Source organism: Ceraceosorus guamensis (genome assembly GCF_003144195.1).
Source record: "Ceraceosorus guamensis strain MCA 4658 unplaced genomic scaffold IE81scaffold_28, whole genome shotgun sequence".
Classification (NCBI taxonomy): domain Eukaryota; kingdom Fungi; phylum Basidiomycota; class Exobasidiomycetes; order Ceraceosorales; family Ceraceosoraceae; genus Ceraceosorus; species Ceraceosorus guamensis.
This window is the reverse complement of record NW_020290023.1, coordinates 24,495-39,760: the sequence shown is the minus strand read 5'-3', so window position 1 is coordinate 39,760 and position 15,266 is coordinate 24,495. Positions and strand designations below refer to the sequence as shown.

The 15,266-nt window shown below is 55.0% G+C and overlaps 5 protein-coding genes across 5 annotated transcripts; 3 read left to right on the top strand and 2 right to left on the bottom strand.

Moving 5' to 3' along the window:
- Nucleotides 1-54: 54 nt before the first annotated feature.
- Nucleotides 55-2,275, top strand: IE81DRAFT_323296 (hypothetical protein). The gene is made up of 3 exons (XM_025513895.1): nt 55-1,009; nt 1,079-1,426; nt 1,668-2,275. The coding sequence occupies exons 1-3, from the start codon at nt 217-219 to the stop codon at nt 1,826-1,828; spliced, it is 1,302 nt and encodes a 433-aa protein (XP_025369697.1). The 5' UTR covers nt 55-216; the 3' UTR covers nt 1,829-2,275.
- Nucleotides 2,006-5,502, bottom strand: IE81DRAFT_323294 (exocyst complex subunit Sec15-like protein). The gene is made up of 12 exons (XM_025513894.1): nt 5,005-5,502; nt 4,751-4,894; nt 4,382-4,676; nt 4,176-4,297; nt 3,827-4,108; nt 3,616-3,717; nt 3,433-3,542; nt 3,212-3,353; nt 2,734-3,145; nt 2,628-2,665; nt 2,411-2,551; nt 2,006-2,296 (listed from the first exon to the last, which is right to left on the bottom strand). The coding sequence occupies exons 1-12, from the start codon at nt 5,356-5,358 to the stop codon at nt 2,084-2,086; spliced, it is 2,355 nt and encodes a 784-aa protein (XP_025369696.1). The 5' UTR covers nt 5,359-5,502; the 3' UTR covers nt 2,006-2,083.
- A 248-nt stretch (nt 5,503-5,750) lies between these two features.
- On the top strand, nt 5,751-8,377 carry IE81DRAFT_323293 (ArfGap-domain-containing protein). Its single transcript, XM_025513893.1, has 8 exons — nt 5,751-6,094; nt 6,180-6,230; nt 6,306-6,424; nt 6,496-7,517; nt 7,587-7,631; nt 7,712-7,829; nt 7,919-8,069; nt 8,159-8,377. Exons 1-8 carry the CDS (start codon nt 6,068-6,070, stop codon nt 8,198-8,200), a joined length of 1,575 nt encoding a protein of 524 aa, XP_025369695.1. The 5' UTR covers nt 5,751-6,067; the 3' UTR covers nt 8,201-8,377.
- A 219-nt stretch (nt 8,378-8,596) lies between these two features.
- IE81DRAFT_323292 (hypothetical protein) lies at nt 8,597-12,317 on the top strand. Its single transcript, XM_025513892.1, has 7 exons — nt 8,597-9,253; nt 9,329-9,713; nt 9,791-10,268; nt 10,353-10,594; nt 10,676-10,909; nt 10,986-11,378; nt 11,456-12,317. The coding sequence occupies exons 1-7, from the start codon at nt 9,018-9,020 to the stop codon at nt 11,981-11,983; spliced, it is 2,496 nt and encodes an 831-aa protein (XP_025369694.1). The 5' UTR covers nt 8,597-9,017; the 3' UTR covers nt 11,984-12,317.
- IE81DRAFT_323291 (WD40 repeat-like protein) lies at nt 12,046-15,113 on the bottom strand. Its single transcript, XM_025513891.1, has 8 exons — nt 14,845-15,113; nt 14,495-14,775; nt 14,102-14,415; nt 13,880-14,024; nt 13,708-13,807; nt 13,383-13,508; nt 12,481-13,302; nt 12,046-12,403 (listed from the first exon to the last, which is right to left on the bottom strand). The coding sequence occupies exons 1-8, from the start codon at nt 14,965-14,967 to the stop codon at nt 12,128-12,130; spliced, it is 2,187 nt and encodes a 728-aa protein (XP_025369693.1). The 5' UTR covers nt 14,968-15,113; the 3' UTR covers nt 12,046-12,127.
- Between the last annotated feature and the right edge of the window lie 153 nt (nt 15,114-15,266).

Sequence of the window (15,266 nt, the reverse complement as noted above, 5' to 3'; positions counted from 1 at the left end):
GCTGATGCTGTCTCTCCCCTGGCAGGCACACAGGTTCTTCTTCACAATCATCTGAACGTCGGTCACCTCATCTCACTGCCAACCTTTAAACAGATTTTTCTGGCCACATTCTATTCGAATCGACGCAGCTCAGCTCAGAGAAGCGTCTGTCCTGCATTTCCCACTTGCAAACACGCGCGCGCGCGCGCCACGAGTTCGTGACCTCAGTCCTCAACAATGTCCTCCTCCAGCTTGTCCGCATCGGACATCCAACCTCAAGCCCTCTCCTCTCTCTTCAATTCTTTAAATGAGGCGTGGATACGAGCGACGTCGAGCGGAAGCGTAGTGCGACCTTCGAGCACATTGGTGCTGTTGCCCGACGGAAGACCAGCGCCGTCAGAAGCAGGGGACGGGGCTGGCGAAGTCGGAAGGCTCGGCGTGAACTGGAGAGTACGTTGCGTACCTTCGCTCGGGGAGAAGGCGCGAGCAAAAGCTCAAGCGCAAGCGCAAGCGCAGGCGCAGGCGGAAGGTGCAAGCAGCGTCGACTCTACGACGGTGGGAAAAGACGTCTTTGCGCCACCTTATGATGCCAATCTGTTTGTCTGGTCCGACGAATCCCACGTCGTCCTGCTCAACAAGTACGCTCTGGTACCCAGACACTTCTTGCTCGTCCCAAAGGAATTCGCTTCGCAAAACTTGCCGCCGACGCCTGGCATGCTGGCTTTGACCTACCAAATCTTGCGTCAAGATGCGCAGTCACACACCATCCTCTCCTCTGATTTCGCCTCCACTTCCACTTCCACTTCCACTTCCACACTGACTCCCGCGGAGAGTGAGCGGGAGAAGGATGGTGAATTGTTCGCATTTTATAATTGTGGAAATTTGAGCGGAGCTAGCCAAAGGAGAAGTCATGTGCAGTTCTTGCGCAGCGGACTCGAGGGCCAAGAGGAGCTTGGAGAGAGGGGAGAGGGTAGAGTTCCCATCGAGAATTTGCTGAGTCTCTGTGTCGAGGAGCATCAAGGCAAGGATGGTGAGCTTGTGTGTGTGCAGGCGCAAGCATCGTCAATCCACTCATCCTTCACATCTTTACTCGACATAGACACGGTCTTCGCTCTTCCACTGCCTTATCAGCACTTTGTAGCTCTTCTATCTCCTCCTTCATCCTCTCAAAGCGGCGCGCTGCAATCGTACCTGATGCGAAAACTCTTTGGTCTGCTAGAAGCCATGCAGCAAGCCCGTTTTGCAGCCCTCGATCAACAAACCTCTTCCTCCCAAGGTACCTTGTCCCCCTCGCAATCAGGAGCGACCCAAAATGGACCACCGAGCTACAACCTCTTGATGAGCACCAGAGCTATGCACCTCATTCCTCGCAGCAAGGAAGTTTTCGAGCTCAAAGTGGAAGAAGATGGGAAAGAGCATCAGGCGGAATTGAGCATCAATTCCATGGGTGAGTTCTGCGTCGGCGCTAAGGCTCGATGTGCGGCGAAGTACGTTGGTCCAAGTGCTGCTTGGACGACCAAGCTGGCGCGCGCTCGCGTGCAAATTTTTCGTGCTGCTTCCCATCTCGCGGCATCTCAAGCCTGCCAGCATCGTGAACGATGCAAGCTTCAGAAACCGAACAACGAGCCTTTGCTAATGAATTCGTTTCCCTCTCCCCCACGTCGCTCTTACCGCATCGGTCTTCGAAGCATACGCGGGCCATCTGCTCGCGAAAAGTCGAGCGGAGCTCTTGGCGCTGCAAAGCTTGCCCGGAGGTGCTTTGCAAGTCCTGAGCAGGACAGGCATCGCGGGCGTCAAGGACGTCACGACGGCGCTTGCTGAAGAGGGCACGCTCGCCACAAAGGAATGAACGATGGCAGGGACTTGAAGAGCGGGGGCGGAAACTTTTGAGGGGCTTGGTTGCAGACACCAGCTGAGATGGCTTCTCGTGCGTCGTTTGAACTCCCTGTCTGGAAATGCGATGATCTGGGCGGCCTCTTGTGCGTGCAGCCCCCAAGGCATCGGCCCCATCAAGACATTTTAACGGTCTGATTGCGTCTGTTTAGGTCTTACTATTACAGTGAAAGTCAAAGTAGTCTGGGACGGTGCAACAGGGTATTCATTGTTACCTCCTGACCAATCTCCCCACCATATCCTTCTCTCTGCTTCTCCGATTCATCAGGTCGCTCTCGCTCGGTCCTCTACCCGCATGCCACTTGGTCAACCTTTCCAGCACACCAGCCAACTTGACCGCTTGAACCGCTGGATACTTTGAGCTTCTTGATCGAGCGTCGCCCACATAATCTGACACCGCATCGTTCAGAGGTATGGAGAGCGTCTGCGCGCAAGGCAAATTTGATGTTGAGCATCCATCTCGTAGAAAGAGCCAGGGTGGGAAGGGACGTTGAAAGATGGCCAAGAAGCGAAACACGTCGCACATCCTCGTACTCACCTGTCGAATCTCATCAAACACTTTGTCAATGCTCTTGTCTATTCTGGACGCCTCTTTCCGCAAAGCTTCCACATCCGCCAACACGTTTCGGAGAGCGGAAATATTCAGCGCTGGCGTGTCCTTGTCCAGAACGTACTCGTTCTGACAGCGGCAGTGAAGGAAAAGGGTGTTAGTGGGAGTATCTCAGATAAAGTATCGGGCCCGAGCGGCGACTCACGAGCAAGACGGAAGCAATGGAAGCGTATGCGGATTGGTCTGCACAGCGCAAGCTCGGCATAAGGAACGGGTGTCAAGCAGCAATGAATCGCCATCGACCCACTCACAATGCAGCAGCTTGGTCTCTGTGGGCAGCAGCACCAAGACGCTTTCCATCATCGTCCCTATCCATCTGCTCATTTCTCCGATCCATTCCCTCTCCGTCGTGTCCTCTTTTGCAGGCGTAGGCTCAAATTCGCTCATCCCAATGAATTCTGTCAACTTGGCAGCTAGGGCCGCGTCGATTCTCTTTTGAGCCAAATCCAAGGAATGGCTGAAATGGCTCGACGCATCCAATCTGAGTCTACCCCCTCGATGAGGTGCGCGCAAAGCTGCCAACAGGCCCTCGAGGGACGTGCAGGCTAGTTTGAAGTGCTCCGCATTCACCACGATCTGGGCTATCTGAGAAAGGTTTGACGTAGACTCGACCGATGCTCGAATGCTGCTGCTGACCTGTTGAATGAGCAACTCGTCCAGCGACTGACGGGCAATATGAGAGAGCTGCGCGTAAGCTCTGAGCCAGGCGTGACTCGTGGCTTGGCTCACCTTCTTGAGGATGTCGTCAATATCTCGGTGATACTGCGAAAAGCCGTCGGAGAAGGTGTAATACTCGTCGACTAAGTGCCGGATGTCCATGCAGCAAAGCGGATAAGTCTGAGAGAACGGTAGCGCCAGGGGGAAAGCTCGTCTGCGAGATAGAAGACAGACGTGGCGCGTCAAAACTGTTCTCGCCATGCCTGGATCTGGCATCCGCAGTCTCGACTCACTGCCGCAATTTATCGGCTTCTCCGGCTCGCAGCCAACAGACATTCAGGACCTTGTTGAGCTCATCGGCATCTTCCACAACCATTGGCTGGTGCTCGGCGTCTTTGACGGCCTGTTCATGGCCGGGCGAAATGGTGTACCCGCCTTGAGCTTTGCGATCAACGGACCCCGACGCGTTCACTCACCTGCTGGAAATCGGCCGAAAAACGATCTCTGAGCAGTTGCGCGTACCGCTCAAAGAGCGTCAACAGCAGAGCGTTGAGCTTGGTGACGGTGAAAGAGCAGCCCTGGCATTGAAGGAGCAGTACGCGGGGCGATGAGCCGGGCAGCTCTTGTTCAGGAAGCGTTCCGCTCATCCCGACTATCGTGTCCGGAAAACGCCGCCGCTTCACTCACTTCCAGCGTCATGATAAAGGTTTGGATGACCGCTTTGGTGTTTACAAACACCTGGGTATCTCTACAGTCCCGGAGCCCCACACTGACGATGTCTACTACCCTCTCGCACATGTTATCCCAAAGGTCGTCCACTTCCGCTTCGGATCTAAAACCAGGCGAACTAGTCTGGAGGACATGATGCTCTACGAGAAAGTAGCCGACTACCTCCTGTAAGACTAGCGGGAAAGTCGGATTGACGGGGTCGAATGTAAGACCTTGCGATAGGAGAAGGCTCGCTTGCAGCTGCATGCGGGCGAGCTTATGGCGTGAGCAGCTCCCAGACTCTACTGTGCGCCTGCATACAGCTCACCCTGCGATCTTCCTGATAGCTCATCTGCAGCTGCTCGCGCATGTCCATCGAGTCGTAGATCAAGATGCATTGATACAACGGTTTGAAGTCGATTCGGACCTCTTCGTTGTCCACAAAGTTGTCTTGAAGATCGCGGGGAGTTGCATGCACCGTGAACTTCTGGTCAGACATCCACACTGGCCTATGTTACTGAGAGCACCACTCACATTCGACGCGCTCGTTGACAACCAGCTCGATTGGACTGTTGACTTTGGCGATGCTAAGCATTGGATCCTTCGAGCTCTTGATTCTCCACCTCTTTTGCCTCGCCTCCATAGCGTCCAAGGCTAGCTTTCCCACTTTCCCACCTTTAAGCCTGACTTCGTAGAGCCACTCCTTCATCTCTGAAGTGACTGCTGATCTGACCGCATCCCTCATCGCGGGTATCGAATCGAGCATGTGCCGCGCGAACTCGTGATGCAAGACGGGCTTGAGATGCACCGTCTGCAACTCTTCCAGAGACTACAGGATGGCCATAAGTGAGCTTTCACTGATGCATTAACTTGTTGCATGCGCACAATGGAGAGCTTACTCACTCGAAGTGCCGCGTAGTATCTACGATTCTCGATCAGACCTTCTACTCGGCTCGTCATGTCGAGCACTCTCAGACAGAGCTGCAACGTCTCGATCGCTTCGTCGAGATTGGCCCCTACCTGTCTCGTCTCACGTAGTGATTTTTTCTGGGGAGGTGGGGTTTGAATGGAGGAATTTGATAAGATGGAAGCGGACTGCACTCCGGCCATCAAATGCATTCCCACCAGCCACGATTTCCTGGCACCGCGACACGCACCTTTGCGCTCAAGCTCTCTCCGCCAGCTTTGACCTCTTCGTTCAGCTCGCCAATCCGATGTCTCAGACTGACGGTACCGCTTCTGACTTTCAACAGTCTATCCGTAGCGCTGACAAAATCCTCGTGATTGCCTTTGCATATCCTCTCTATCTCATCTTCCTTCTCTTTCACAAATTCGTGCAACCTCCTCAAAAAGGCATCCGATTGACCTGCCTCGTCCAAAGATTTGATGATTGGACCTAGCTGCTCCAAATTCTCCGAATCCGCGTCCAGATCCGTGAAGAGGGTGAGTGCTTGGAGCTGAGCGTCCAGCGAGACGTGCGGCCTTACGCGACCGCGCGGGGCTGATGGCATGGTTGCACGTCTGCAGTCTGCGTACCACCTTCTCGTGACTCTTGCCTCGTGATCACGGGCTATCTCGGGCGTGTCTGCGAGTGATCTGCCAGCCTGGTGCGGCAAATTGCGAAGATGGGGAGCAGTCAGTGGTGTGGCGCTTGGACGAGTCGTGGGGAGCATGCTAGCTCATACAAGTGCAAGTTGCTTGCCCTCGCTGTCCTGACGAACCCTGCACAGCCTATCCCCACTAATTGTCACGTGTACCCTTGTTGCCCTCCGTGTACAGCTCAACTGCGCCACGCCTCACGCCCGTCGCCACCCTGCAATTATTCACGCGATTGGAGCTTAATTGTGATTCCAATAAGCGCCGCGCACACATGCAGAGCATCGACCGTCCCGCGGCGGCAGACTTCGTGCATGCGCGTGCACGAAACTCGGTGAGCTGCAGCAGCGGTATAGGCAGGCAGAAGACTCACGACAGGTGATTTCTTATAAGCGCTGCTGCTGTAGAATCAACAGATCGCTGGAGAGGGACGGTCGGTGGGATCAGCAAATACGACTAAGACTTCACCCTTCACCATCGCGTCCATCCACTCGCGCTCCTTCATCTGACATCAAATCAACAGCTGTATAGGCACTACCCAAACCGGCGCTCTGAGGCTAAAAGATTGTTTACGCATCCAAACTCTCATCACTGAAGGTCCCGCGACTAGCAGAGCTGTCAGCCATGGCCGACGTTGGCCCATCCAAAGAAGTCAGTAGCGTAAGCAGACAACCAAGCCTTTCAAGCATGCGTGCTCACCCTTCCTTGGACTCCCCCGACATTGTCCATGCAATAGGATCTGGTCCTCATCTTCAAGCATCTCAAGTCGCTCCGCAAGGAGAACCGGGTACGCTTTTGCTATGGTCGCGCAGCAGCTGGAGAGCGACTCCAAAGTTGAACAAATTCTTTTCCAATCTTGCAGGTATGCTTCGACTGCGGGGCCAAGAACCCGACATGGGCAAGCGCCACATTTGCGGTCTACATCTGCCTAGACTGTAGCAGTGTGCATCGCAACATGGGCGTGCACATCACCTTTGTTCGGTGAGCTTTCTCTCTCACGAAGCGCCCTCCCGAGTCACGCCCGCTGATCCACCACTTGACACTCCTCACAGATCTACGAATTTGGACAGCTGGACATGGGCTCAGTTGCGCCTGATGAAAGTAGGAGGGAATGGCGCAGCAACGGACTTCTTTTCTAGGCACGGCGGATCTGGTCTTCTCACTCCAGGCACGGAAGGCAAAGTCAAGTATACATCCGGTGCAGCTAACGCATACAAGGCCGAGTTGAAGCGTAGAGCAGAAGATGACGCTAGAGGTGCACCAATCGGAAGCAGAGTGGTCTTTCCTGGCATGGCGGCTGAAGGACCTCTGGCTTCTACCACGACCACTGCCGCAGCCGGCGCAGCAGGCGATGAGGACTTTTTCGACGACTGGGATAAGCCCGCTGGAACCGCTGCGCCCAAGCCTGCTCAAGCTGTCAGACCCGCTGCTGGTGCGTTGCCAGCCATCGGAGCTGGCAGGCCCGCTTCTCAGTCAGCGCGAAATGCCGCGCCTGCTGCTGCTGCAGCCGCCGCTCCTGCCGTAGCGGCACCCAAGCCTGCACCCTCTCCTCAACCCATCTCTTCGTCTTCTTTTCGGTCTTCCACTCCCACGGGCAGTGGGCGTGGCGGCGGCGGCAAATCAGCGCTAGGAGCCGTGCGTGCCAAGCCTGGTCTAGGAGCCACCAAGCTGGGTGCAGCTGGCGGCTCGAAGCTTGGAGGCGTGAAAAGAGGAGGCCCAGCTGTAGACTTTGAAGCGTTAGAAAAGGCGGCTAAGGAGCAGGAATCTAAGGATGCAGCATTGGCAGCCGCAGCTGCAGCCGAGGAAGAGGCGGCTGCCAAGGTGGCGAAGGAGCAAGCGGAAGCTGAAGGGATTGCCAAAGCTGCTATTGCGGCTGCTGCTCAGGCCGAGAGAGATGCCAAAGCAAAGGCCAGTCAAACTTCCAATGCTAGCAATGGCAAGCCCAACAGCCCGGTGAGACCAAGTGGAGAAATGGAAAGGCTTGGCATGGGCTTTGGAAGAATGCAGATGGGCGCTCAGCGTGTAAAGGCGCAGAATGATGCTGAGAGAGCAGCAAAACTTGCCAGCTACACCGGTGAGCTTAATCGGCGTGCCTCTCACATTACGATCAGCGCTCTGACACAAAGCCTACTCGGTCTTGTAGCGGACGACACGGACTACGCGCGTAACAAGTTTGCGGGCCAAAAATGTAAGTAGACCAGGAGGACGCGTCTCGTGTTCATCACTGAAATCTTGACCATTCTGTCGCTTCCCTTCTCCACACCTCAGCCATATCCTCGGACCAGTACTTTGAGCGCGGCAATTATGATGCTAATGCCTCTGCAGAAGCGCGTGAAAGGTTGCAAGGCTTCACTGGACAAACGAGCATCTCATCCAACCAATACTTGTGCGTTGCCTCACGCACGGCCGTGCCGGTGGCCTGCCATTCTAGCTAACGCTCTCTTGCTCGTTCCGCCATTGATTTCGTCAAAATAGCGGTCGCGATGAAGATGACGAGCCTCCCCCGGCTGCCAATGGAGACTGGGCCGGTGACTTCGAACAGACTGCCAAAGAGTACTACGGCAAGTTCATGGCCAATCCGGACGTGCAGAGCGGAATCGAGAGCTTCAGGGCTGGTGCTATGAAGGTGCGTTCGAGTCTTCACATGTCACGTCTGATCGTGACCCGGCCGAGTGGCTGACACGGTGCTTCTTTCTCCCTCTCTCTTTCACGCAGCTGAGCCAGTATCTCGAGGAAATGTCCCGCAATGGAGGTTGAAGCGCTCGACGTGTAATTCTTTTGCTCGTCATTTGGGTTGTGTCACCTCTGAAGATGTCTTCTCAGCCGAGCACTCCTTCCACCAAAGTGCTTCCTAATTTCTCTCTCTTTAGGGCCCTTTGACGCTTCACGAGTTGCTAAAAATGATATGTGTGTCTTTTTGAAGGCTGTCTAGAGGATTTGAAAAGCAATTAGTCCAGTGTGATGTGCTATGAGGCTTTGCGAGGTCGATGGTGCGACCCCCTTACGCCGAGAATGTGCGCTAAAGATCACGTGGGGCATACAGGGCAGCGATCGAGCAGCAGCGCACGACACGAAGCACACGCGGGCGCGTTGCAGCAGGAGGGCGTCGAAGAGCGCGCGTGCATGCAGCAGGTCCGTTCTTCTGTTCTCTCACACACACACACACACACGCACGCAGCTCGATAAACCTCTTCGTGACTCGAGCCTCAGTCTTGAGTCTGAGTCAGAGTGTCTCTCGCACATCTGACCTCGATACACACTCCACGCACTCGCGAGACACTCGCGTGCGACTCAGCAGTCCGGCGATCGTGTCCTCCAATCGACGTTGACGAGTGAATCTAAAGCAGCCACATCTTCCAAGGGAACACGCAGACGTACGAGTCAAGGCCAGACGATCACGGACCAGAGTAGGCCTACTGCGCGCATGGTTGCGAGGATCACTGCCAGCTTTTACCCTCGGCTGTTCTCTTCTCCATCACGACTGAAACGTACTCTTGCAGTACACCCTTCGTCTTCTTCGACTCGATCGCTGCATCAGTTCAGCAGAACGCATACAACCGCTTGCGCATCCAACATGACGACCGCAGCTGCGACCTCTGCGGGCGCTTACGCTTCTGGCTCCGCTGCGCGCAATGTCCAACCCCCTTGGACCCGACCTGACCCTCAAGGAAACGATGCAGCCCCAGAGCTGCATGTCTACAACTCGTTGACTCGGACCAAAGTGCCCTTTGTTCCCATGAAAGGAAAGACTGTTACGTGGTACAATTGTGGTCCTACTGTCTACGATGCCAGTCACATGGGACACGCCAGGTGAGAATTCTCCTTCGCAACTCAGATAGATCCGAGGTCGGAGTGACCAACCATACCACACTGTGTGTTCAACAGAAATTACGTCTCACAAGATATCATTCGTAGGCTGCTGAGGGATTACTTTGGTTACGACGTCATCTTGGTTCAGAACGTCACGGACATCGATGATAAGATTATAGTCCGAGCTCGACAAGTGCACCTTCTATCCGAACTTCAGAAGCAGCATGCCAGTGGCCTGACAAAGGAGCTGCTGGAACAGGTTCAAGAAGCTTGGAGAGTGTTTTTTGAGAAGACTTTGAAGAGGTTTGCTCCTCCCCCGGCCCCTCAGGATAACGAGCTGGGAGGTGCGGCTTTGATAGAGGCTATGTGGGAGGAGGTTTCGAGGCTGTACAAAGATGAGCAGTGGAGAAGGGAGAACACAGAAAAGGAGCCGAAGCTCGGCATGTGGTTTGCTGCTCTCGTGAGTCGGAGTAAAGATGAGGAAAGAGTGAGAAGTCGAGGCATTCTTCGCTCAGACTTGATGCCCCATTTCTACAGGATTCATCGCGACAAGCTCAAGTAGCAGCAGCCATGTCGCTCGCTGCAACACCGACCACCGAGGAGCTGTCCAAGCAGCTCATCGACGCCTCCGCAGACGTCCTTTCACCCTGGTTGGACGCAGCCAAGGGCGCTAGCGTTTCAGATCACAGCATCTTCCGGTCCTTGGCCGAGTACTGGGAAGGTCGCTTCTACGAGGACATGACGCGGCTGCATGTCGAGAAGCCCACGCTCGTGACCAGGGTGACCGAGTATGTACCTCGAATCGTCGACTTTGTCAAGCGAATCGTGGATAATGGGTACGCTTATGCGGACTCTAGTCCGGGAGAGGGAAAGAGCAACGTCTGGTTCGATACTAGGGCTTTCGATGGGGCTCCTTCTAAAGCGGCGAATGCTGCGCCAGAAGCGAAGAAACATCATTACGCTAAATTGGCACCCTGGAGCAAGGGCGATAAGGCCTTACTGGAAGAGGGCGAAGGTGAGCACGCAGAGCGCTTTACCTCGATTGTGGGGATCGGCTGACCCGTTCCATCGATAACGTGACAATTGCCGCATCGTGCAGGCTCGCTGTCTACTGGCGCTTCGACAGTCTCTGGCAAGAGGACGCCGTCTGACTTTGCGCTTTGGAAGAGCTCTAAACCGGGCGAGCCAGCTTGGCCTTCCCCATGGGGCTCGGGTAGACCGGGATGGCACATTGAGTGCTCAGTGATGGCTACCGAAGTGCTCGGCACCCAGATCGACATTCACTCGGGCGGCGTTGATCTCATGTTCCCGCACCACGACAACGAGCTGGCGCAGAGCGAGGTGAGTCTCTCGTCTTCGTTACGTTTCGCGCTACAGCGGAGAGGTGCAACATTGACCTTGGTACACCGCTCTTGCGCTCAGGCCCACAGCGGCTGTGGTCAATGGATCAATTACTTCTTGCACACGGGTCACTTGCACATCGAGGGCTTGAAAATGTCCAAATCCCTCAAAAATTTCATCTCCATTGACGAAGCTTTGGAAAAGTACACTCCCAGAAGGCTCAGGCTTGCTTTCTTGCTGCAACTTTGGAGCTCAAAAATGGACTTTAGGGAAAGTGCCATGGCAGAAGTGAAGAATGCGGAGACCACTTTCAACGTGAGCTACATTTCCCGTGGCTACAAGGTGCGAAGACCATCTTCATTGACCTCGATTCTTTTGTCCTGCGCTACAGAACTTCTTTGCGACTGTCAGGTCTCATGTTCGTGAAGCCCGGTCCCGGGGTCTAGCCTACTCGGACGGTACAGCACACTTCTCCCAGGCAGAAGCAGACCTTCTCACCTCGCTCGTTGCGGCGCAACAAAACTTTAGAAGAGCCATGTGCGACTCGTTCGATACTCCGAGCGGTATCAACATCTTGTTGGAGCTTGTTTCCAAGGCCAATGTGTACGAAAGAAGCGCAAAGCCGCAGAATTTCAACGTCGAGATCTTGGAGAGCGTCGCACGATGGGTCAGCGATGTGCTGCTCGTGTTTGGTCTGGGTGAAGGCCCGAGGAGAGAGGGACAAATCGGCTGGGGAGAGTCTCCCGAACCGGGAGCTGCCGATGGGCTCCACTCGAGCGAGGACGTGAGTTGTGTGTGATGCATTCATTTTGGCTGCCAAAAGCGCACATACTGACAGGCTTCCACTCCTGCTTTCGACAGCGCGAGGAGATCCTCATGCCATATCTCAAAGCTCTATCCGGCTTCAGAGACTCGATCCGAAAGCTTGCGCGAGAAGACGCTCCAAGCGCCGAGCTGCTCAAGTTGGCAGATCAGCTTCGTGATGTAGACATGGTAGATCTTGGCGTGGCGATGGAAGACACAGAGTCTGGTCAAGCTATGTTGAAACTCGTGCCTGCTGCGCAATTGCAAGCTACCAGAGCGGAAAAGGAACAAGCGGCCAAGGATAAAGTGGCACGAAAGGCAGAAGCTGCGGAAAAAGCCAAGGCTGCTAGGATCGAAAAGCTGCAAAAGGGCAGCATAGCTCCGGAATTGCTCTTCAGACGATCTTCTGGTGCTCCTGTCGAAGAGTCGGAGTACGCGCAATTCGACGACAAGGGCATCCCTACTCATGACAAGGAAGGCAAGGAACTCGCCAAGAAGCGCAGAAAGAATTTGGAAAAGGAACACGAAAAGCAGATCAAGCTGCACGAAGAGTATCTTGCAGCAAAGCAAGCGGGCGAAATTTGAGCTGCGTACGAAGCTTCAAACTCTGCAAACAATGCATGTACTTTTGTCCCCTCGAGCCCCTCGTCGCGCAGCTCAACGGCCCACAGCGGGTCAATCTTTGACTTGGTATATTGCTCAGAATGAGGCCTGCAGAGCTGTCGCTATTTAGGTCTCGTTCGCGTCTGAACGGTAAGGTCGATCGGCAGCTGATGCGGGCAAGGCTTCGGGAATGCCCCTTTGCTTGTCGGGATTCAACAAGTCGGCCACCGTCCTCTGGAAGGTCATCCATTCATCTTCGCGCGGTTGGGCCAGCGTGCCAACATCGGCGATGTAGATCCTACCATCGATGCCTCCCATTGCTGCCTTTTTGCCTTCTTTCTTGTCCCATGCCAGCTTGTTCAGCGCGCGGCCGTTTCCGATGATGGTGCTCGATATGGGACGCTAGATTGCAAATGGGCAATAGAGCACTTAGTAAGGAGCGACTCTCGGCATGCAACAACAGACGCCATAAAGCTCACCTCGGTGTCTTGGTTCAAGTTGAACAGATCAAAACGGCCCACGCCGTCCACCTGACCAAAGACCGCGGGATGTGTAGGGTGCCACCTGACATCGTAGACATATTCTGGTGCCTCTTCAAACGTCGTGACCGGTTCAACGATGCTCGTGTTGTAGGAGGATGCGCCAGAAATGCCAGCAGACGCAAAGGAACCGGCAGCGGAGCCTAGCGAAGACACGCCAGGTGCAGTGGGGGCTCCCCCAGCGGCAGCGGCCGATTGACCAGGTAACCTCCACAGTCTGCTAGTCCAGTCCATACTGGAGCTAAGGAACAAGTCTGAGAAATCCACTGGCCCGTAGAGGGGGTGGAAATGCAAGGATGATACAGGTGCTGCGTGACCTTTGAGAACGTAAGAAGTGTTCAATCCAGCTTTGCCGCTTGCTCGATCAAAGCGAGCGCAAGGAAAAATGTGGCCTTCTTCGGTGCCCACCAGGAACTCAACCGTCTCTTGATCCGGGAAGCCGAAAGAGGTAACGGACACCTCGTCAGTCTTGGTGTGATGAGGCGAAAGCAGCTCAAGCACCTCCGATGGCTTGGCTAGCACGTCCATCATCCAGCCGCACACTAGTCCATCGGTGGACGCGGATACGAGGTTGTGCGCGTTTTGGGTTCCCACAATTTGCAACGAGTAGACTGGGTGCGTATGACCAGCAGCTGAGAGAGGCGTCTTGAGGACTGGCAATGTGCCGCTTCGAGTATCCCAGATCAAGATCTGTCCACTGTAAGTTCCGCCCACGACCAAGTTTGGGTTGAAGGGCGAGAATTTGGTCGAAAGCACGTCCGTCTGTCAAGAGAGGTGTTGAAGCTCGTCAGGGTGACTCGTTCTGCGTGAGCCTACCAGACCTTGCCTGCGCACCAACTTACCTGAGCGTGAAAGACGAACTCCGGCCTGTCTGCAAGATGCATATTCCACACCGCAACCACGCCATCCGGGTCTTCATTCGAGATTGCGTCAGATCGACTGTAGCTGGCAACGCTAAGCTCGGGGTGCTGCAAACACGGGACGAGAACGATTTGAGTACGATTGACATCCAGGTAACAGATGAAGGAAACCCAGGTTCCGTTGTGCTTCACATGTCGGATTTCACTTGTGGTCCTCTGCGAGACCCAGGCCACGACCTCCAGAGGAGCCCAGGGAGAGATTCGCCAAAGGCATCTTCGACAGCATCAAAGGTCGCGCACGACTCACTCTGGCCGACCAGTCCAGGTCAGTGACGCTCCGTCCGCGGCAAAGCTTGTCATCCCAAAAGGTCCGCACCACCTTCACTTGGCGCGCTTCCGCTTCGTCCCTGTCACAAGGCATCGAGAGAACGTTATCATCTCTGTGCTGCGCGCAACGAGACCGAAAGTGCGTTGCTCACCCAACTCCGCTCTCGTCCTTTGTGTAATCCTTCATAAAGTCGTAGGCGTCTGTGAGGGCTCTTTCGACAATCTTGGAGCTGGTCTGCACAAAGCTGGTGAAGTCTTGCGCTCCATAGATCGAATTGAGTTCCGCCGATGAAAGCTCTGCGCAAGGCACGAGATGGCGTCAACGGGTCTTGAGGAGGTCTATGTTAGCACGAGCTCTAAAGTCGTATGCTCACCTCTGAGGCCCTCCTCGATCTCTCTTTCCAATCTCTCCTCTTCTAATTTCATTTCTTCCGCCTCTTTCGCTTCTTGAGCTTCTTCCAGTTCCTTTTTGATTTTCGCTCTCAAAGCTTCTTCCGCTGCTGCAGGTATGCGCGCTTCCCCCCCAGCGCCGCCAGCCCCTTCACCTACAAAGCCATTCTCGCCCATGTCATCGTCCGTCGAAGTCGACGTGGTCTGTACTTCCTTGGTATAATACACTCTCTCCTTTTGAGGATACTCGAACAATTCTTGAGCGCCCGAGATGAGTTGAGGCGTCCTGGCATACAATCTGAGAGGATGCAGACCGAGGTGATGGGTGCTAAGCACGCAATGCCCCTGTAAAGCCAGCCATACTCAGCCCCACTCACCCTTCTGCTCCGTCTTCTCTGCCCATCGCCTCACTCCCATATTCGCTCGAAGCCCTGGGACCGGTGGACAATCTGCCTCCTCTGCCCGGACTGTCGCTATTGACGGCTAATCCTGCACCAGTCGCACCATCAGACGAAGGTTCACCTCCCGCAGTGCTGTAAGATGGCATACGTCCTACAGCGCTGCTCGATCCTGATCTGCCTCCGCTGGCGCTGGCCGAAGTGCCTACCAGAGTTGCGACCAGATCGTCCAGATCTTTCCGGGCTGATGGAGTGCTCGCCTATAGCCGAGCAGCGTACACGTCAGAGGCAGCGTGAAGAGCAGGCCTGGCCGTATAGCACACTCTCACCTCTGAACCTTTCTCCCCTCGACCAGCAGCTATCCTCCTGTCCCTCTCTTCTCTGGCCCTCTTCAGCTCGGCCAGCTTGGCCCTTTTGGACTCGATCTCTGCTCTTCGCCTCGATTCTGCCATCTTGTTTCGCCAATTGGCTGGGTAAGACGCGATGCGGTCGTGAAATCTTTGTGCAACTTGAGGCCTGTATGCCTTCAATGAGGGAAATGGTGTGGAAGGCACCACCATCAGCCAAGATGCGCCCGAAGCCTAGATGTGTGAACTGGTATAGCCACCCACCCACCAAGGCACGACGCGTCTCTGCATGCATGCTGGTCGAGGTCGCGCGCTACACTGAGCTCTTTCTTGCTTTTGCTGCTGGTGAACCGTGCGTGCAGGCGCGGTGGCACGGGCAATGCTCTGCGAGCTCTTTCTTTCGG

What these genes read in the sequence shown, in the direction of transcription:
- IE81DRAFT_323292 (XM_025513892.1), top strand. Translation starts at nt 9,018, where the DNA reads ATGACGACCGCAGCTGCGACCTCTGCGGGCGCTTACGCTTCTGGCTCC. An exon ending in AGTCACATGGGACACGCCAG is followed by an intron (nt 9,254 to 9,328) that starts GTGAGAATTCTC and finishes TGTGTTCAACAG; the next exon opens with AAATTACGTCTCACAAGATA. An exon ending in ACGAGCTGGCGCAGAGCGAG is followed by an intron (nt 10,595 to 10,675) that starts GTGAGTCTCTCG and finishes TCTTGCGCTCAG; the next exon opens with GCCCACAGCGGCTGTGGTCA.
- IE81DRAFT_323293 (XM_025513893.1), top strand. Translation starts at nt 6,068, where the DNA reads ATGGCCGACGTTGGCCCATCCAAAGAA. An exon ending in CGCTCCGCAAGGAGAACCGG is followed by an intron (nt 6,231 to 6,305) that starts GTACGCTTTTGC and finishes CCAATCTTGCAG; the next exon opens with GTATGCTTCGACTGCGGGGC. An exon ending in TCAGGGCTGGTGCTATGAAG is followed by an intron (nt 8,070 to 8,158) that starts GTGCGTTCGAGT and finishes TCTTTCACGCAG; the next exon opens with CTGAGCCAGTATCTCGAGGA.
- IE81DRAFT_323294 (XM_025513894.1), bottom strand. Translation starts at nt 5,358, where the DNA reads ATGCCATCAGCCCCGCGCGGTCGCGTAAGGCCGCACGTCTCGCTGGAC. An exon ending in TTTCGGCCGATTTCCAGCAG is followed by an intron (nt 3,543 to 3,615) that starts GTGAGTGAACGC and finishes GGCCATGAACAG; the next exon opens with GCCGTCAAAGACGCCGAGCA. An exon ending in TGTTTGATGAGATTCGACAG is followed by an intron (nt 2,297 to 2,410) that starts GTGAGTACGAGG and finishes CCTTGCGCGCAG; the next exon opens with ACGCTCTCCATACCTCTGAA.
- IE81DRAFT_323291 (XM_025513891.1), bottom strand. Translation starts at nt 14,967, where the DNA reads ATGGCAGAATCGAGGCGAAGAGCAGAGATCGAGTCCAAAAGGGCCAAG. An exon ending in GAGGGGAGAAAGGTTCAGAG is followed by an intron (nt 14,776 to 14,844) that starts GTGAGAGTGTGC and finishes GCTCGGCTATAG; the next exon opens with GCGAGCACTCCATCAGCCCG. An exon ending in ACCTGGACTGGTCGGCCAGA is followed by an intron (nt 13,509 to 13,707) that starts GTGAGTCGTGCG and finishes CCGTGTTTGCAG; the next exon opens with CACCCCGAGCTTAGCGTTGC.
- IE81DRAFT_323296 (XM_025513895.1), top strand. Translation starts at nt 217, where the DNA reads ATGTCCTCCTCCAGCTTGTCCGCATCGGACATCCAACCTCAAGCCCTC. An exon ending in GGAGCATCAAGGCAAGGATG is followed by an intron (nt 1,010 to 1,078) that starts GTGAGCTTGTGT and finishes TACTCGACATAG; the next exon opens with ACACGGTCTTCGCTCTTCCA. An exon ending in ATTGAGCATCAATTCCATGG is followed by an intron (nt 1,427 to 1,667) that starts GTGAGTTCTGCG and finishes CGGTCTTCGAAG; the next exon opens with CATACGCGGGCCATCTGCTC.